General features: G+C 37.2%; 1 protein-coding gene across 1 annotated transcript; it reads left to right on the forward strand.

Moving 5' to 3' along the window:
• The first annotated feature begins 1,391 nt into the window (after positions 1–1,391).
• zgc:63587 (uncharacterized protein LOC393431 homolog) lies at positions 1,392–20,576 on the forward strand. The gene is made up of 12 exons (XM_027167237.2): positions 1,392–1,662; positions 5,278–5,329; positions 5,430–5,529; positions 5,612–5,698; positions 7,035–7,158; positions 7,980–8,114; positions 9,424–9,541; positions 16,448–16,549; positions 16,633–16,778; positions 17,037–17,120; positions 17,365–17,422; positions 19,019–20,576. Exons 2-12 carry the CDS (start codon positions 5,303–5,305, stop codon positions 19,085–19,087), a joined length of 1,050 nt encoding a protein of 349 aa, XP_027023038.1. The 5' UTR covers positions 1,392–1,662; positions 5,278–5,302; the 3' UTR covers positions 19,088–20,576.
• The last annotated feature ends 1,212 nt before the right edge of the window (positions 20,577–21,788 follow it).

A 21,788-nucleotide genomic window follows, 5' to 3' on the forward strand; every position in this document is an offset into this window, starting at 1 on the left:
CCGTATGCCAATTTAAAAAGAGAAAAATCCAATCTAATTGGGTGGATCTTTGTCATGCAGCAAGACAATGACACAAAACACACTGCCAACAAATAAAGGAACTCATCAAGGGAAAAACAATGAAAGGTTTGACTGGCAATCAACAGACCATAACCCAACTGAGCAGCACTGCACGTCCTGAAGAGGAGACTGATGGCAGAACATAAACAACTGAAAGAAGCTGTGGTCCAAGCCTGGAAAATCATCACAAAAGAAGAATGCAACATTTTGGTGATGCCAGTGTGTCACAGGCCTGATGAGTTCTTGCAAGCATACAGTATATGCAACCAATCTGTCTTTTCCAGAACGTTTATTCACCTAAAAGCGATCTGAAGTATATATGTATAATATTCTAAGTTACCGCATTGCGATGTAAATATCAGCCACTAAAAGCAGAAAAATCTGATATATCGTCTCATGTTTATCTTTTCATCTAAACTCCAAATTTCTGGTGTACAGCAGCCTTGGTATTCCAATACTTTTAAAGGGGACTGGATTATTAAATGTTTCTAAGAAGGACTATATTTGCCCTAGTTAAATAAGCATGATATATAAAAAAGTGTTAAATGTGTACTAATAAAATGGTTGATTCATTAAACAGACTTTATGATAAAGACTTCAAGCTAAAGAAAAATCAGTATTGGATCAAAATCTGTACTGTTAAAAACTACAAACATCAATGCTAAATATAATTTATTGGGGATTGTTTGTTTTTATTGTTTTTCCAAGGTGGGGGTATAATCTTTGCATTTATAAAATTATCAAGCAAGTTGTGGTTAAGAGGAAATATTTCACAGAAAATTTCATTAGATATTTTCGAAACACATTTTTACATTTACAGCATTTGGCAGACACCCTTATCCAGAGATTATCTCATTTTTTATACAGCTGAGCAATTGAGGGTTTAAGGGCCTTGCTCAGGTGCTCAACAGTGGCAGCTTGGTGGACCTGGGATCAAACTCACAACCTTCCGATTGGTAGCCAACACCTTAACCACAAGGCTACCACAGGCCCATTTTCATGGTACACTGCAGGGTAGTGGGTACTGTCTGGGCCTTGTCCCCCAGAGTCCCCCCTCCCGTGGAGCCACATGGAGCCAGGCTTGCTTTGGGGGATTTCCTTTGTACTGAGGTTGAAATTTTGTTCAGAATTTGAGGGTGAGAAAATTAAATTCAAACTTCTTTGAGCATGTATGCTGCTCTATATAACCCCCATGCTAAGATTTGCATTGTAGAGTTTTAACAACAGTTTCATTAACATACAATTTATGTGAAAAAAGTGCATCCAAATGGAGGGCTGATATTTATTGTTTCGTTAAGCAGCATGTCAAGTCACGTCCATTAAGCTTGGCAGAGCAGCCGCTACTAGTTCTCGGAAACTGTGCGCGTATTCCACCATCTTGGCTCTACACTACGCTTTTCACTCATCGTATGCGGCACCTATTAGGAGCCGCAATGGCGCCTGTTTCTCTCTACTCCGGTGTCAGAGACTGAACGGCATTGTGGGACGGAGGCGGAATTGCAGAGGTTTCCGGATCCCCTGGACTGTACTGGGAAAAGTGGGAATATAAGGGAGGAGAAGAGAAGTCTATTTTTTGTATTATTGTCAGAGGTTTACACCGAGGTAAGCGCTTCTAAAGGCATTCAAAATGACTCGTTAGCAGAGAGTTGAGACCAGGGAAACATTGTAGCTTGATATGTTGCTTGCGGAAGAAAAAAGTTACTACGAACAACTCAAACAGTGTGCAAATCATCATAATTACACATTGTTCAACTTTTATCAGACACCGATATTCTCTGAGTTTACAAAGTAACCACTCAACACGACACCGCGTTTATTCAACATTCCTCAGCTTCTTTCCCAGTGCTGAGTGTCCGTGAAAACAGGGTGTGGGCGCTTTAGGCGCTTGGGCTGAAGGAACGAAGGCCCAGTGAAATTTACTGTTTACCAGGTTTATCTGCTATCTATACTAGTCTTTCAGACTTAATGTGGATTTTATTATTAATGTTAAATACCACTCGAAGAGGAAGAATTGCCAAGAGTTGTCAGTGTGGCCTGGACGCGTCTTAAAGGAGGGGACACTTTTAAAAGTCTGGTGTAATTTCAGGAGTGAGTTTGGATTCATTTTAATGCTTTGTATATGTGGGACAGCACAGAGTTTGAAGTACCACAAAAAAAAAACACACTTTAGATTTTATCATCCATCCATCCATCTTCAGAAACTGTTTTATCTTGTGTATTTGGAGTCTGTATTGGGAACAGTGGGTGTAGGACCCCAGTCCATTACAGGGCACCGTGTACACCAGCATAGTCAATCTCATCTAATGTGCAAGTGTCAGATATATTACAAACTGCTCAGTTGTGTTCCCAGTTTCTCCTACTTAGATTTTTACATTAAGACATCTTAAAAATTAAGTCACTTTAATAAATCTAATAAAATGTTATAGTATGATAAATTGTCTTTATACCCATTGTGTTATTTTAGTTGTGCTTTAAGATAGAAGAGAACCTTTAGGTCCTCCGCTCACTCAGTTATAGCCACAAACTGTAACGTTAAAATGATTTGTTGTAACATTAAGCTTTGATGCCATGCGGCAGTGTTTCTCGAGTGGTTAAGGCTCTGGGTTGTTGACCGGAAGATCAGGGTTCAATCCCCAACAGAGAAAAGTTGCCACCGCTGGGCCCTTGAGCAAGACCCTTAAAATCCTCCATGCTTCATGAGCACTGTATCATGGCTGACCATGATAACTCTGAAAGAATTTCACTGTGCTGTATGTATATGTGACGAAAGTAAAAGTTTCTTCTTTTTCTTCATGGGAAACCAGGATTCATTTAGTAGGTTCTGTAAACCTGAAATTTTTAATTTCTTAAATCCCCTTCACATTCACATTCCCCTTTAAGAGCAATGTCATAGTTTGTCTGAAGTGATTTTGAAGAATAGTGAAATTATTATAGCATATATAGCATATATGTACACAATACTCATTTTATAGGTTGTTTTCTTAGGAAGATAAGTGGTACTCTTATAAACATGAAGGAGACCTATTACTTTAGGAATAGACTGAGATTATGACTACTGGATAATAAACTTTTACTTCTTAAAATGACAGATGGTGCCAGACAGCAACGATAACTGTTTACTGAGTCATTTGAAAAAATTGCAAAAATTAGTTGTTTCCTCCTAATCCTGATCTAATACTTGACATTGACTTTGTTTGGTTTGAGCAGGGCAAAAAGACAGCAATCATCATTAGCCAAAGCATAAATATTTTGTTATAAAACACTTTATGGTTACTTATTCATATCTGTAATTGTTCATAACCTGGCAGGTTGGGGACCAGTAATGGTCACTTTTAGTTCACATATCCAGTACTCAGCCTGTGACCCTGTATTTTATAGAAGCTTATTACTATAAAATCATGCATCCTTTTCTCTGTTCATGTGTACCACATAATTCCATTTCTAAAAATATTATTTATATATTAATATATTTATTATATTATAACCAAGGCTTGTGGTAAGCAGCCCTAAAGATTTCAAGTGTAGCAATATTTTCTTTGTAAAAATAGAGATAATACTGGTTGTAAACATTGTCGGGCAACATTAAAATTCATGAAACTATACAAAGTGGCATCTCAATATGGCTGAATTTCAAATAGTGTTGTCAGTCTAGTGCACTACTAATAAAAATGTGAACTACAGCAGGAAACTTTACTGTGGGCAAATAATAATAATGGTAATGATAATAATAATAGAATTATATGATAAAATCGTGATATTGTCTCCTGCTCGCAGAGGAAGGATGTTTCTAAAAATAAAATAAGATATATTACCATGGTGTTTGGGATTGTTTGAGATTCTAAGCAATTTGAGCTTATACATCTGTTACTATACCAATTTGTTTTTCATTATTAGTATAAATATGCTACTAGATGGCTTTTTAAGTATTTTGTTTTAGGCTGATGTAGGAAACCAGTCCCTGTCCATTGTGTCCGTGCCTCCAGTCGATCTAATTCCCTTAATGGGCTTACTGTATGTGTGGTTCCCCATCACGTTTCCATGGCTTACTCAGTAGAATGCTTCACCAGGAATTCAGGTAAAAGCTTCACAACCCTTAAAGATTGAAATAGCAAATCCTTTAAGTCGGGTCACCGCTGGAGGTCAACTGTTATTGTGGGGAAAAGTGTAGATTCCCAAAAAATGTAAGGAAAGAATGATTACATTTATTGTGTAGACTTTATTGTTTTTACTCCAGTGCCTAAACCACAGAACCATAAACAGAGGAGCATAGATGTAGATATGCACAAGATTTGTTAGCATAATGAAACAGTCAGTATAATATCTACAGGTTAGTGTAATACAAGAGTGTGTGTAAATCTGTGCTCTCATTCTGTGCCTCATGAGAAGCTGCTCTGTGTGATTACTGTAGTATTAAAAGAGTCATTTCATTAATATAAAGCCACATTATTGTTTTCACTACTGGAAAGTGAGCAGTTACAGTGTGTGCGTCTGTCTGTCTGTCTGTCTGTCTTTGGATAGACACATACAGCATTTAAAAATGTTTTTTACTTTGTTTGTGAAATTGTGATTCGATACCACTTCCCGCTGTTGAAAACATTTCTCTGTGCCTTTTTTATGCATTCTACTGTGCATCTATTGTACATTTTAATAGAAAGAAAGTAGAAAATAAATAACTGAAACTAGAAATAAATTAAACCTCTATTGTCGTTTGATGATAAACTGTTCAAACTGCTCTTTAACTTGAAATGACTCACTTTTATAGCTGTGAAATTCTGCTTGATGCAAACGTATGGATAATTAATGACGGATTTGAAAAGAATTCATGTTTTTAAATTTGGCACATTGTATAGGTTTTAAAAGAGCACATGCTGCAGAAACAGAATTTTGATATCAGATTTACATCAACCATTTCCTTAGAATTTGTTCACTTATCTTAAGTTAAGTTATCTTAAGGAAAGGTAAGGAAAGGTAAGGAAAGGAAAACTAAACAGAATGGTTATTTTTCTCAGTTCATGGACACACTCCCTACATTATCCTTTGGCTTTATTTCACCACTGTGCATGTGTATTGAGGATAATACTTCAATGAGTCAGTGAATGTAATTGTGTCAGATGTGAAAAACAAATGAAAGTAGTTTTCAGGAAAAACCTTTTGTTTTCCATTCTGTGCTTTAATTTCAAAGATGATCTCAAACATTTTGTTTGTGTGTTTCTTCAGGTTTCTTTGCTAAGTAGCTGCAGGCATGTCACAGTCTGGAGAAAAAAGCAAGGTAGAATATTAGAAGCAAGAAGCAATAATACTTTAATAATTTTAGCAGGATTCATAATCTCTGTGTCTGTTGTTTTCCTTGTTTTGTTTGTATATTGAAGTTCCCTGAGGCTGCCGGGTACGTGGGCTTTGCTAACCTCCCAAACCAGGTGCATCGGAAGTCTGTAAAAAAAGGCTTTGAGTTTACACTGATGGTAGTAGGTGAGTTACAGAAACACACACAGTCTCACACATACAATTAAACTGAGTTAATTACTTTGACTGACTAACTTTTGTTTTGTAGGAGAGTCTGGACTGGGTAAATCCACCCTCATCAACAGCCTGTTTCTCACTGATCTCTATCCAGAGCGCTACATACCTGGAGCAGCAGGTACTCTTATGACAACAGCCTAAATGTTCCCAAATGTTAAATTCTCTCTCTCTCTCTCTCTCTCTCTCTCTCTCCCTCTCTCCCTCTCTCTCTCTCTCTCGTCCACTATGTCCTACTACAAATAATGAAATAATGCTGAATAGATGACTTTCTAAAGTTTCTGAAAACAGAAGTGCTTAAGGTGGAATGCAGAAACTTTTTCATTTTGAACTCCTGAATAGGAAAGCCCCCTAAAGTCAGATGTATATTAAAAGTCCAAGTCAATAACTCAGTTTTAATCGGCATAATCCTGCACATGACTTTGTTTTAGCCTGGTCACATAACTCACATACCCCTAACTGACTGAAAATAACAATAAATTACTTTGTCGTTTCAAAAGTGCTAAGAAACCGAGCATTTTACAGCTTTAGCTCCACTGTTGTAATGAAAAGAGGGTTTAAAGTCCAGGGAACTCGTTTATTATTGGGTGTTAACATATACATGTATTTCCACACAAATTCTAAGAGATATACAGTGTAAAAGCAGGTACATGATGCAGTGGTTCTACAGTATATCACATACTGCTTGTCATGTCAGCATAAGTGAGAGCAATTACTGATTTCTTTGCTCACAAGATGCGTATAAATGAAAGATGGAATGAGGAATAAAATGGTATAAAAGGCACATTTAATGCCCGAACTTCTGGCTTGTCAAAGATTCTGCTCATGCAGCTTTAAAAAGGGGAAAATATCTTCTCATCAGTTGAATTTCTGTGCTGAGAGAGAGGAGTGGCCCTTCAGTTGATTTTGTGTGCCAAGGTTTGCTTTATCTCTGTTCTAGGGCTTGTAACTACAGGAAAGAGAGAAATTTTAGATGGTTGTTGCATTTCCACTCACACTGCAATACATTGTACACTGAATTGTATTAGGCAACTGAACAGTCAGTTCTTGAGGTTGATGTATTGGAAGCAGGAAAATGGGTCACCATAAGGGCCTTGGTGATTTTGAAGCAACTTAAACTGTGATGGCTGGAAGTCTTGTTTAGAGCATCTCCGAAATGGCATTCCTTTTGGGTTTTTTTTAGGTATGCGTTAGTGCTTAGTACAAAAACATTTATATAGATGTACATAGAAACATTTTACTTTTCAGTTATTCAGTACCCATGTGATGTAGTCTGGAGATCTAAAATTTTATAATCCAAATTTTATAATGATGAATTTGCTTTTTAATTCTTAAATGGAAATATGACTATTGTTAATTTTTAATTGTTCACCTGTCATTTCTTCATTCCCTTCAGTCCAGCAATGAAAGTTGTCAGAGGGTCACTGTGGGGGTTTGTTTTTTCATGATCATTGTAGAGAAGATTGAGCGCACAGTGCAGATTGAGGCCTCAACGGTGGAGATTGAGGAGAGAGGGGTGAAGCTTCGCCTCACCGTGGTGGACACTCCTGGATATGGGGATGCCATCAACAGTCAAGACTGGTCAGTGAGTCTGGTGTCTGGATGTCTGGTTTGTTTTTGCTTTTGAAACTTTGCTGTCATGTCTGGTTAAGTGTAAACCAGGTAGTGACCTGGCGATAGCATGTTTGAAAGCATTATACTCTACTCACTACTGACACAGGCATGACATGTTTTTGTTTGTTTTATAGTGTTTTATTCAAGTTTTATTCATGTCATTTGAAGTCAAATGAGAGCAGATGTCAAATCCAGCTTTAATTGAAATTCAGTGATCTCTAGTGTATGTGTAATTACTTCAGACGGTTGATGCCTGGCAAACAATCCCTGTAAATGAAAGCCTTTAAATAAATTGTCATAATTTATTTCAAGAATTCCAAGGTCATTTTGAAGTCAAATCTCAAATCAGAAAATGAGAAAATAATGCCATAAGCTACACTTATGTAGTACATGTAATTATATGGTTTAGCCATCAGGTTTCTCAGTTTTCAGACAGTTTCCCAGTTCAAGTGGGTTAAAGACTTTTGTACAATGCAGCATTTGTCTCTAGTGTTTTATATTATGAATTCTTGTTGTTTATCTAATCTTCTCTGAAAAAACAGCCTGGCTACAGATTTTCATTCAAGTTAAACAGCTAATACAACCTGTTTAATCATTTCTTGGCCTCCTTAGTTGGATCAAAAACCTGCACATGAGATTGGACATGTCTGGACATGTTCGACATCACTTATATCACTGTGTCCCCAGCCTCTGTCAGATGATTGAAATGAATGGAAATATTAGAACAAGTTCAGGACTACTATATTATTATGTTTTATTTTATTTGTTTTTATTTTGATCTTCTACAGTTTTAAGACCATCATCCAGTACATTGACAATCAGTTCGAACGCTACCTGCATGATGAAAGTGGCTTGAATCGCAGACACATTGTGGACAACAGAGTTCACTGCTGTTTCTATTTCATATCTCCATTTGGACATGGGTAAAAAAAATCACACACATTTGTCTTACTTCACACCTTGTGAAGACCCTACATTGAAAAAATATTGATCCCGATAATGTATGTAGCCAAATCTTAAATGCAATAACCACATTTCTCTCTCTCACACACACACACACACACACACACACACACACACACACACACACACACACACACCCCTATATATACTGTATGTACATATATACACACATACACAACACATAAAGTAGGAATGCTTTTAAAAAAATGTATTGTTCATTTATTAATTTACAAAGTGAGTGAACAGGAGAAACATCTAAATCAAATCAATATTTGGTGACTGCCCTTGCCTTCACACCAGCATCTTGCTCACTTTTGTAAACTTGCACAATGTTAGGGATTTTGTAGGATCAGAGTCAGGTGTATGATTTAACCACTTATACCAAGCAATTGCTAATAATCATCAATAGGTTGATAAACACAGTTATTAAGTGAAACAGAGTTGTGTAGGAGGCTTAAAATCAGTTAAGGAACAGCCAAAACCTGCTACTAAGGTGACGTTTTGGAAAACAGTTCCATGTCACAGGACATACACATAGTAAGAATCAATAGACACAGTATAGTTATACTGCATCTGCAAGTTCTCCTCAGCCAAAGATTTCAAAGCTGACTGGGGTTTCAAGATGTTCTGTTCAACCGATTCTGAAGAAGCACCAAGACATGGTGGTCAGCCAAGGAAACTTAATGCAGTAGATGAAAGGCACATCATGCTTACTTCCCTTTGACACCAAAAGATGTCTAGTCGTGCTGTCAGCAAAGAACTGGCATAACCAGTGGGACCCAGGTGCACACATCTGGGGTGTACACATAGCAGCTTGGGTACAGGGTTATTCTACAGCAGGACAACAAGCCAAAAGATACATGTCATAAAGAACTGTCTTCAGTGTAGAAAAGAGCAAGAAGTCCTGGAAGTGATGGTTTGGACCCCACAGAGTCCTGATCTCAAAATCATAGAGTCTGTCTAGGATTACATAAATAAACAGAAGGATTTGAGGCAGCCTACATCCACAGAAGATCTGCGGTTACTTGGTCAAGATGTTTGGAACAACCTACATTCCAAGTTCCAAAAACTGTGTTCAAGTGTACCTAAAAGAACTGGTGCTGTTTTGCAGGCAAAGGGGTGATCACACCAAATATTGATTTGAGTAGGGTTTCACTTCTGTTCGTTTATTTTTCATTTTGTTAATTGATAAAAAATAAACTTTTATTGGCTTTATTTTTTAATGCAATCTTACTTTACAGCATTAAAGCCTTTGTATGTGTGTTCCAGACTGAAGCCACTGGATGTTGAATTTATGAAAGCAATCCACAGTAAAGTTAACATCGTCCCTGTAATCGCAAAAGCTGACACTCTGACGCTTCGAGAGAGGGACCGCCTGAAACAGAGGGTGAGTGTGTATCTTACTCCCACAAATACCAGCTGAGAAATTAAACTTGTGTGTGTGTGTGAGATTGTTATTCATGGTCCTGCCACTCTGGAAAACTGTGTCTGTTCTAGAGGTGGCGCCTGCACTTTTCGCCGGATAGCAGTAAAGTTCCTTTAATTTTTGCAGATGCTTCCCTTTGCCCTCTGAACACACAGAAATGGCCGGCACTGTTAATCATTAGCAGTGCTGTGTAGCTGGATGCTGGCCCATAGTCATGTTCCCAACATTCCTGCTGATGTGTTTTTGAGCAGATGGGTTACATACTGTTGATAATGTTTGGCATTACCTAACATACCTTCTTCTCTTATCAGTAATTCCACAAGAAGCTAAAAAGCGTAATCAAGATTGTCTGATTTGCATCATCATTTGGCATTTTATTATTTTTTTTTTCTGAGTAAAGCCATGAGCTAAGGGTACATATGTATGTTGTAGTCAGGGAGTTGGACTGTGTAGCTCAAGAGTTTTTGTGTGTGTGTGCACATGCATGTGTGTGTGTCAGCACCACATGTTCAAAGAAAAATTTAATTAGGATTTTCTCTTAGTCTAATCTCATGTTCCTTCCCTAACCTGCTGTAGTAAGTGGACTCAGATTAAACAGAAACACTATAATCCTTTTGGGGTCTCTTTGTGATTAGGTGTGTTTGTAAACCAGTATTTATAGTGGGTGTATATTATTTTTTGTCAAAAGATTTAGTGTACAGTTTTTGACTTGTATAGCTATAAAGCTTGTAGATTTGATCTAAACTAAGATAGCTAGATAGATAGATATCTCAGTTGGTTGCCCATCATTAGTTGCACTTCATTGCAAAAGGCTCTAATAAGCTTTAGACATTTGAAAAGCAACTAATGGATTAGTCCTTCAAACACTAGCACTCAAAAGCCTGAGGCTATTCACAGTGACCAACCCCCCAGACACCTGTTCTTCACTTTGCACATGTCTGCTACTGGTTTGAACTGTGGGTTCTGGCTTTGGAGACTTCATTGGAAACCATAAGGACTAGAGAGCTGTCTATGAGAGGATTGCAAGACATTAAAGCTGAGAGAATAAGAAAACATGACCAGATATATTGTACAAGCAATGGACAATGGATTATAACAGCCAAAATAACAATATTGATGTCTTACAAAAGAAAGAAACTGCTGATTTACTTACAACCAGACATCAAAAAAAGAACAACTGACATACTGTGAGAGCTGTGAGGAAAAACCCCAAAATAAGAAGTTATAAACCACTCATCAGCAGTAAGAGTCAGAAGGCCAGACTGGAATTCACGAAGAAATACAGAGATGAACCACAAAAGTTCTACAACTAAGATTAACCTTTGCCAAAGTGATGGAAAAACCAGAGTGTCAAGAAAGAAAGTCTCTGCTCATGATCCAAAACAAGCATTGGAGTTAGTCATGGATTTGCATGGCTTCGTCTGGAACAGGATCATTAATCTTTACTGATGATATATATTGTGAAGAATTGAGAAGTCTAAACATTCTGTTATCAACACAACACGACAAAGAATATTATCTGGGAAAAATAGACATATTAGACTTGCCAATCAATCAAGCAATCACCAGACCTTAACCCAGCATTATTGAATTAATTAATAATTAGGCATAATATGTGAGAACAGAATGCCACATCTTGTTTCAAAAACACAGCCAACCCAACATAATTTGCCATATGGTATTACATTACTTCCCATGACCCGAGGTAGTTCGGATAAGCGGTAGAAAATGAGTGAGTGAGTATTACATTGCTTTTTGACCCAGTCAATTAGGTTTCTGGACGAACAAAACCGGGCTGACTAATACATTTTTATTTGTCCACACCTGCATTATAGAGCATTAAGACTCTTTCGAAGGCCATTTGACCTTTGTTGCAGTCATTGGTTTGTAATGTTGTCTGTATTGGGTCATGTTGGTCATAGAGGCCTAGAGGCTTAGACTACACCAGCCTTATCTTATGAGTTGTCTTCCTGTAATCAATCAGTCCATTTCCTTGCATTGAAGTTTCTGGTTGGCTCAGCAACCCTTGTGTTGCTCTTTAACCACAGTAAGACAACGAGCCAAGCATGAGCTCACACCGCATCAATGGCTGTCTTGCTAATGCACACTGTGGGTTAGATGTAATGGAATTAACTTAGTGATTATAAATTATATTATAATAAACTAATTAAATAATTACAAATATTTTTCAATTGGTATACTATGGAAAGTGGATCTGTTCTGTTATATGCATGTGTTTTTCCTACTGTACAAAAAAAAGGTAGAGGTTTGTTGACCTTCCTTCCAGAAGGGAGGACATCCAGCTATTAGATTTAATGTTATTGTTAGAAATGTCTGCTAAGTGCATAGCAGGTACCCTTGTATTATAATTTGACCTCCTGTAAAGGATGTGGAAATTGAAAAAATTTACTACTTTCTGTGTATATGAACAGTGAATGGCTGAATGAGGGGAGTCTTCCTTTGTTTTTGAAAAGGTCAGTGTAGTTACAAGGTTTGCCATAATGTTGACACCCCAAGCCTGGTGTATATGGCCAATGATTTTGATATTTATTCATTTTTATATCTTATTTCAGCTTCCTCACAATACAAAGCAACCCCTCCTTTTACTCGTATACTCCCCTTCATTGTTTTCATTTTTTTTAATTATTCATCTTGATTCATGAACCAGGAAGTAGCCTGTCTATGACAATATGGCATTCTTCATGTATGTCTAAGCAATTGGTGGAGTAGATGTGGGTAGTGCTTCTTATCAGAGTTTGGCCAAACGTAGCAGCAGTTTCCCTGACTGAGGTCACAGCTCATAAAGCACTCTGGGGATGTTTCACTACCACTCGGCATACATTAACATTGAGCATTTGTAATTCCTATATTCTGAAGCAGCATACAGAGTGCACTGTGAAAATCCATTATTAGTTGCCTATACACAGCCGTATTTATTTAAAAAGAAAAAGAAGCTTTGCAACGCATTCATCATTGTTCTATAGCAGAATTAGTTTGCTTCAACAATGTATAACCATGTTGAAGGCCTCTGGGTTTCTGAAGAATGGAGACATGTTGAGTGAAGAGCGTTTGGTGACACTATTACCAGAATTTATTCGGTTGATTTTTGGATTCATACATAAGAGCTTGAAAACAATGCTACATTTCCTTACATATCCTGACTAAACTGTGAGCAGCATTTTCATAGTGTGTGAAATTTTGTTTCTATTGTTGTTGTCCATTGCTGAACCTTTAAAGCTTTCCTCCCTTTGTCCTTTGACTTGAGTACACCAATATATGTCAGTCGTGCAAAATCCCAAAAGGTGTGCGTGTGTTTTTGAGCGTGTTTGTGAACTCTTAAGTACTGTGCTTTGTTTTAAAGGAAGGCTCGAATTGTGTCTATTAGCTCATTGTGGGACAAGCATGAGGAAAAATATTACTGTTATGGCCACTTACATGGGAACCTTTAATAACAGTGTCACACCTATAGCAACATGAGCTTAGTGAGATCATGAGGTCACATCCTGTGTATAGACAGTGCCTCACCCCACACTCACCTTCTTTCATCATCTAACTTTAAAAATGAGGTCTTATTCCTGTGTATGCAGAAGTGTGTCATTGTTTATTTATCTTCTCTTGTAAAGTGATTGCACCTTGGAATGTGGCCACATTCTCACTGTATTTGCTCACAGTAAAACAATAAATAGCCATTGTACACATATACCTAGTGACTTCAGCATACCCTTCAGAACTGTAATTTAAGTTGTCTAGTAATTGGATCTCCAGAGAAAGTTTGTTTACAGAGCAAAGTTTTTAGTTAGTGAAAATATCCTTGCTGAAGATCTGTTTCTTTAATCAGGCTTTGAAATGTTCACTTTTATGATAAAGTGCTGATATTTCTGAAACAGTGTAATCTGTACAAAATACAGTGCGTACACACACACTTTTGATTTTGCCAATGTGAGCGTCTCTTGCACCCTGCTGACTAGAAGGCGCCAGATGAACACATCTCTAATGCAAGCTGTTACATACACACTAATTGGTATTAGCTCGGTGGTTTAGAGTATCTCCTAGGCTTCCATTAAAATCTCTAAATATTTATATATGTATTAAATGTTCTGGAGGGCTGCATTTATTCAGTGATCAAAGGGGGGAAGGACCAGATCTGTTTTTGTCACAGTCGGCCATTGAACAGTGAAGTTTTGGCTCTCACTATTACAGGATACTCTTAGATGCATTTTCACTTTAATTCTAATTGTGCTCGCCAATGTTAACTTATTCTGTGAACTTTCAAGTATTTTTCTAATGGTCGGAAAGCCAACATCATGTGAACACTATACGTCATTTGCCTGATAAATGAAAAAAGATTGTTTTTAAACTTGGTTATTTTGTGATTCCTTGTTTACGTGTGAGTCAGTGAATACTCATATGACTGGGGGGTATGTGTGGGTGTATGTGTGTGGCAGTAAGCTCATGCTGAGTCTTGCTAAAGTGTGAAAAGCCTATTTTGCTTTGCATGGCAAAATCGCTGTTTGTTCAGTAATAATGGGTTGTGGTAAAAACCCTATGTTTATGCTGTGTTTGTGTGTATGGAAGTCAAATATAGCCTGCCAGTCCAAATTCAAAGCTTTTTGGGGGGGAAATGCCTTACACTGAGAATAGAGAATTCTTCATTATCGTTCCTAGTTTTGACAAAGAACTCAGAATACAGCACAACATGATGTGTAGCTACTCAACAAAGGATTATGCTAAACTGTGCATAGTAGTCATTCTGCTTCTCAGTCCTAACGCTGTTCTGCTCTAATTACTGCTCTGACTCAAATACAGTACATACTGTAATGCTGTAATCATTGTTTGCCTTAATACCTGCTTTTAGCAGTAAATCTGGATGACAACCTTTATAGAACTTTTCATATATCTACAACTTTTCAAGTCTCATGACTTTTTTGAAAATGCTTATCTAAGGATCTTTTGACTCCTGTAATCTCTTTCCTCACTACATGCATACAGAGTCTTGCTCCACAAACACAATCGTAAGTCATAATGCATCCTTGAGCAAACAAATCACCAATAGAATTGGTGAGCCTCACTTCCTTTTCCAATTTGTGGAGAGACTGGAAAGACTTCTGCCCCCATTGTCCAGAATCCAGTAACCTTTACCAGCCAACCCAAACAGACTGGATGACTTTGGGCCTTGGCTTAAAGTGGAGTAAAAGCCTTGTTTCGTTGGAAATTCTCATATATCTTATTCTGAAAGTTGAGGTACAAAACCATGCTGAATTTCCTGCTTTAGTTTGGAAAGTGATTTGTACTGGTTTGCACAAGTTGTTGTTTTTGGTAGTTTTATACCTTTAGCAGATGTGTCTGTCAGTGATACAAGATCACACTGGGCTTTTGTCTTTTGTCCCTAGAGGAAGCACACTTTAAGCATCAAGTACTTTGATTCTTTTTATTCTTTCCTTCTTTTCTTTCTTTTTCCTTTGTAGTTTCCTTTCCTTCTGCTTCTATCATATTGTGCTTTGTCTCTTCCGTTCTTTCTCTTTCTCTAGGCTTCTGTACATCTCATTTGATTCGCCATGTACACAGTCACGCTTTCCATCCAGATGACGTGTCATGTTTATTTGGACTTGGACCAGACAACAATGACACCCACATGAGTACTCACACACATGGTCCCGGTGGGTTTATCTTCATGCTATGAAAATAAGCCTTCTCATAACAGGAGGAGATTTGTTGATAGGACAAGGGGAGTGGGGGGCTTCTGCCCTTTTGAAACATTGTCCCTGCTGAGAGAACATGAAAGTGTTCAGAATGTCAGGAAAAGTCTGCTGGTGGTGTTCTTGGCTGCTACTACAAAATAGCATTGTGAACATGGCTCTGCTGTTCTAACTTTGATGTTAGAAAAAAATAAATGATTGTGTCGGATCCCTACAGGTGTATCTGAAGTACTGGAAACGTCTGAATCACAACCAGAGCTTAAGGTGTGTGTGGCTTATAGTAGGAGACATGGTGTGTTCACAGAGATCACTGTTCATGAGGTTTCTGAGCTTTCATGAAGGCTCTTCATATACAACAAATATGATTTATTTCATCTGTGATTGTTCTGAAAATAATTACAATTTTGTTGAGTTACAGAACCATGAGAGCATCACATCATGTTTCTGACATGAAACTGTTTTTATTTTTTGTTTTTTTTAATCTAATAAACTGAGATTAGTTCAGAATTCCCTACTAATGACTGTTATCTGTAAGTGACGGGAAATATGGCTAAGTATGGTGACCCATACTTAGAATTCGTTCTCTGCATTTGACCCATCCAAAGTGCGCACACACACAGCAGGGAACACACACACGGAGCAGTGGGCAGCCATTTATGCTGCAGCGCCCGGGGAGCACTTGGGGAGTTCGGTGCCTTGCTCAAGGGCACCTCAATAGTGAGCCGGCCCGAGACTCGAACCCACAACCTTAGGATTACGAGTCAGACTCTCTAACCATTAGGCCACAACTTGCCCCAATCTAATCTCAGGCCTGGTTATTGATGGAACTATTTGTGGTACTGATCGCATTGATGCATGTTCGCTATTAGAGATTGTTTAAATACATTGTGAAGATTTCTGCAGTGGCCTATTGCTGAAAATGGGATTTAGATCAAATCAGTTGAAAGAATGCAAACATTAAGCCTTCTTTTCTTATCGTCCAGAAGAATCCTGTTGTTAAAACATCTGCTATGTAGCTTTTATTAGCTTTCTTCAATATGGCTAGAGCAGTTTATTCTGGAAAAGAGACAAAGCAATAAATCTGTTGTACCGTGATGTGAAAGTATGGAAACCTCTCAGATGCAGTTATTTTTGTTGTAATATCCTTTGCTGTATGCTATTCCCTGACTAGATCCTGGATGAGATCAGTGAGCATGGCATCCGCATCTACCAGCTCCCTGACGCAGACTCCGATGAGGACGAGGAGTTCAAAGAGCAGACCCGTGTCTTAAAGGTTGGGTGGCTTTCTATTATTACATTAGTCAGTTTGCACTGTAGTGTACCTAAATGTTTGTATGTGATCTATGTCTTCTGTAGGCCAGTATTCCTTTTGCTGTGATTGGCTCAAACCAGCTGATTGAGGTCAAGGGGAAGAAGATACGAGGGCGTCTGTACCCTTGGGGTGTGGTGGAGGTGGAGAACCCTGAACACAACGATTTCCTCAAACTGCGCACCATGTTGGTGTGAGTAGACACAGACTTAATATTCGTTTTCATAGGGACTCTAGTATTATACAGAAGTATACTGTGGCACCCTCTGCTGGACATCCAGCTACATACATTCACTGTACAAGCAAACAGGAGGATGTCTTTATTATATTTTATTATTATAATCTTTAGTAACTCAAAATGGTTAAGATGTAGCTGTGTGTGTGTGTGTGTGTGTGTGTGTGTGTGTGTGTGTGTGTGTGTGTGTGTGTGTGTGTGTGTGTGTGTGTGTAGGACTCATATGCAGGACCTGCAAGAAGTGACTCAGGATCTACACTATGAGAATTTCCGCTCAGAGAGACTAAAGCGAGCCGGCAGGTATGATACAATCACACACAACCGCACTACAAGGTGCAGGTGTAAAAATATTACAGCCTCACAAAGTACATCTTACAAATTCCAAATACACCTTCAACTCATTGCAGGAACCAAAACAGTTACCTTACAAACCTGCACAAATGGCACTAAAATAAACAGTAAACATACTTAGAAAGGTCAGGGATTCAATATTTTTATATGATAACATTTGTGACTAGAGCATAAAGAAGCTTTTTTTTTACAGGTCAGTGGAGGATGAAGTGTTGGACAAAGATCAGATCTTAATGGAAAAAGAGGCTGAGGTAAGACATTCTTTATCATGTTATACAGTTGTTGGTTTTTTATTCCATTGTTTATTAAATTCTGGTCAAGACAGGCACAAATACTGCACTTCATACCATTCAACACAATATATACAGCTACATTTAAAAAATAAAGTAAAAGTAAAGCTTAAAAAGAAAAATAGGTTTTTGTAATAGTTTGATTTGATTATTGATCATATTTGGTGCAGTAATGTTTACTGGATCAGTAACAGGAAATTTATATTTTATTAAATTTATATAATAAATAATAATAATATTATAATAATATAAATTTGTTATTATATAAATGAATATAAATTAACTGGGCTAATAATCACCCAGTCACAATATTTGTGTGTATGTGTGTGTGTGTGTGTGTGTGTGTGTGTGTGTGTGTGTGTGTGTGTACTGCACTGACCAGTGACACAAAATAATTAGAGGAACCTGGTTGCTGGAAAAGTATTTTTTATGATGATAAAAAGGTCTATCACAAAATGATGTCATAAGAACATAACAAGCAATAAGCCACCAAATGCAGAATATATTTAATTTGTAGCAAATAATCTGCCTGCATCCATGCTGTTGTAGGAAATCAACCGCATTAGGCTTTATTAACTATTTTCTAATAACATCATGCCCTTTTGTACTTTATTCCCTTTTAAATGACATTATTAATTGTTATATGAAATATTAAGCTTTACAAATTAATTGAAACTGTTAGGCTGAGGCTCTGGCTCTGTGGGTCATGAATAGCACTGATTCTCTGTGTCTTGATACCATAAATACTATGTTTATGACATGTTTCGGACAATTTTGTAACAAAATAATAGATTTTTTGCAATGGTGATGAATTTAACAATGGTGCCATTGTATGCCATATTGTTGAAGCAGTCACATGCAGGATTAAAGTAAAAAAGAAATTACAATGAACAGTTATAATCTCCTGTTTGAGCTAGCTTTGGAAGGTTTATTAGAAAAACAGCCTTTTCTGGCTTCTGCACTGACTCATGCATGCTCTCACTCCTCCATATATTGAGGCTTGTGATGAAGTTAGGGAGGGATTATATCATGTGGATTAAAGGCTACATTCCTTAAGCATGATCATTGTGTTGCTCTTTGGCCTGGTAAGATATACTGTAAGGATAAGAACATGTAAAACATGCCACAGGACATGACAACAGCTTCCTGTCTGAAAGAACACAGCTTGATTTGTCTTTCTAAAGGCTTTCCTTGTTATATAGTGTGTATTCATGGAAGCCTGTAATAACGTTTTCATCAGAAGCTGTATTTAGGATCACATTGACTGTGTTTGTGTTATGGTCATTAAAGTTTAGACTTCCACTACAGTATAGTTTCATGTCAAAACGTGATTTGCTCATTTGTATCATTTGCTCATAAACTGTATGGTAGATGATATGTTAGTAGAGCATTATAAGCTTCATTTTTGGGTAATATGACACAATCCGGATGCACATGTGGTCTTAAATAGTTGGTGTTGGATTGTACATAGAGTTCCTGACTCATGTTGAGACAGCATGTTACTGTTACACGCTCATTTATCCATCTAAATAATTGTCTTTTTCACTCTGTTTACAGCTGAGACGCATGCAACAGATGATTGCTCAAATGCAGGCTCAAATGAAGATGAAGCCAGGAGATGACTGAAAAAGATAATGTACTTATTTGTTGCAGTAGCAATTGAAAGCCAGAGATACACTATGCTACTGGCTTCATTAGTTCCGTCCCTGTATCTACCATCACTCTGGACACTTAGAAACATGCGGTTAATTTTTCTTTTGCCGTAGATTTGCCTATCACAAATACGATTATTTCAGCGTATCACAGCATGTGCCCAACATTATTCACAAAGACCGATCCCTTAACTAAATCTTATATTAAACCTTATTCAGTAGATCATTAATATACCACCATGGTCATTATTTTTATAGAATGATGTTACATTGCAAATAATCAGTGGAACATATCACTTTAAACAGTTTCAGGTTCAGAAGCTTGTCTTGTTTTTCCACACTGTCTCACTGTCCGTGCTCAATCAAGTCTGCTGATGGCAGGAAGCAGCTCACACTGTACCAGTGACCTCTCACGTTTCTCGTACTTATATATGCCTCGCTTGTGCCTTCTCTAAACATACAGATGTTAATAAGAACTGAGAAAATGTTTGTAGTATTTGAGCTCAAGCTGTTATCTATTTTCAAACACTCTAAAGGAATTTACTAGTCATTCAAACCCAGTATATGAAAATTCCTACCCTTCCTACTGTTCACAACAAAATTTTTCTTCTAAGTGGATTTCTAAATGTAAGTGGATTTCTAAATGAAAGTGCCTTAATTTCTATGCCTTGGATTGTTACTGTATGAGAGAATGCCACAAACTCTTATTGTTTCAGTACGTGCTTCATCAGTTTTATGTTTTAATTGCCACTAGGGGGCAACAGCCACCAATACTAAGCAGGACAATGTTTCAAAGGGAGTCTTTTTTTTTTTTTTTTTTAATTTTATTTAATTTTTTTTCCAGCTTCTTGTACCCCAAAGATTTTGGCAGTTAGTTTGGCCAATATAAAAACTGATTTATTCTCAGCTCAATTGAGCTCTTCATTTAATTATGAGCCTATATTGTTTTTTAAAAATGTTATGTATATATATAAATTGGGGAATTGATCATTAATCATTAATTGTGGAATTTCTAATTATTTGACCTGATTTTATTCAAATTTCTTATTTACTCAGTATTTTAATTGTTTGTTTGTTTTTTGAGAGCATATTAAGATATTAATCCAAAGACAGAGGGAAATGTTACATGCTCCACCATAATTGTTACATGATCCTCCATATTGTCTCCTTGACACCTTAAATCTTTCCTGTGTGTCCTATAATTTTTCTATAAATAACGAGTTATTTCCTTGATCCTCACTGTGCTCATTAGTGATCATATTAACATTCTGCTGATATTTTGTAGATGTTTTGACCCAGCCCTAATTACTCTGTGGCTTAGTCATCTCCTGTTTACAGACTTATGTTTGTTAGATGTTTTTTTGCATATCCACGGTACAAGTTCACTGCCTTGTAAAATGCTGATGTTTTTTGTGTTCACTTTGAGCAATAAACATTCATATGTTCTCAGAGATATAAAGAAATGATGCTCCTTTTACTTGGAGTACACCTACTGAAAAACTGACTTTTATTTTACTGTTTGTTTACACACAAAAATATCACAACATAAACAAATTACGTATGATGTCTAAATTTTGCTTTTTTGTGTATAGACGGTATCGAAGGAAAATCTGTGTATGGTTGAGACATTTAAAAGCAACAACTCCCCTACAGTACATTGTTTCCGCATTGCTATATAGTATGGTATGATATAGTATTACAGTTTTGAACGGATCCTGCAGTAAGGCATAGTCTGTTATGTAAGTTGTCCTTTAGAGAAGGATAATGATAACTTTTGAGGCAGGACAGTACATCTGTTTGTCCAGGTTTTTTTAAATTGTATTATGCAAGCTGTGTACTTTTATTATAAAAAGTGAAAACTCCCTCTCTCTCTCTCTCTCTCTCTCTCTCTCTCTCACACACACACACACACACTCTCACTGTCTCTTTCTCTTGGTCTCTCTCTCTCTCTCTCTCTCTCACACACACATACACTCTCACTGTCTCTCTCTCTGGGTCTCTCTCTCTCTCTCTCTCTCTCTCTCTCTCTGTTGAGCTGTACACACACTCCTGTTACTTGCAGTGATGACTGAGTGCATCTGGCTAAATCTACATCCACAGTTCTCTGTAAACGGTCTCGAAATTTACCACAAAAGCTAATATTGTCACTGAAATGTTTCTCCCTCAGTTCCTCAGTTTGTACAGGTATATTCAAATAAAAGAGATATACAAGATATATACAGATATAGAAGAGATGGCAACTGCTGAAATTCACTGAGATGAGATTTCACTAGTTAAAACGAAAAGGTTTATTAAGCCTTGAGGTCTTCATTAAAGAATAGTGATTTACTGAACACAGGCCATGAGGAACATGCAAGAGACTGAAGAAGGAAATGTGATCTGTGTTAGTAATCAAGTTATTCTGTTAATAAAGCCCTTTTTGTTTAAAAATATATAGATATATTATGTAAATAAATTATATGACCATGAAATTTTGTCAGCTAAGAGCTTAACAAAGAAAACAATAAAAAAAAAAATTAAAAAAATTGGTTTCTGATTATTTTAAACCTGCAGCTGGTCTAAAAGAGACAAAAAGCTCTGGTGACTTTACATCTACTCTAAGATCCAAAACAAACAGGCATGTTGTGTTATTAACACTTCTCCAAACCCTAGAACTTATAACTGTACAGCTCTGT

Source organism: Tachysurus fulvidraco, chromosome 14 (assembly GCF_022655615.1).
Source record: "Tachysurus fulvidraco isolate hzauxx_2018 chromosome 14, HZAU_PFXX_2.0, whole genome shotgun sequence".
In the NCBI taxonomy this organism is placed as follows: Eukaryota; Metazoa; Chordata; class Actinopteri; order Siluriformes; family Bagridae; genus Tachysurus; species Tachysurus fulvidraco.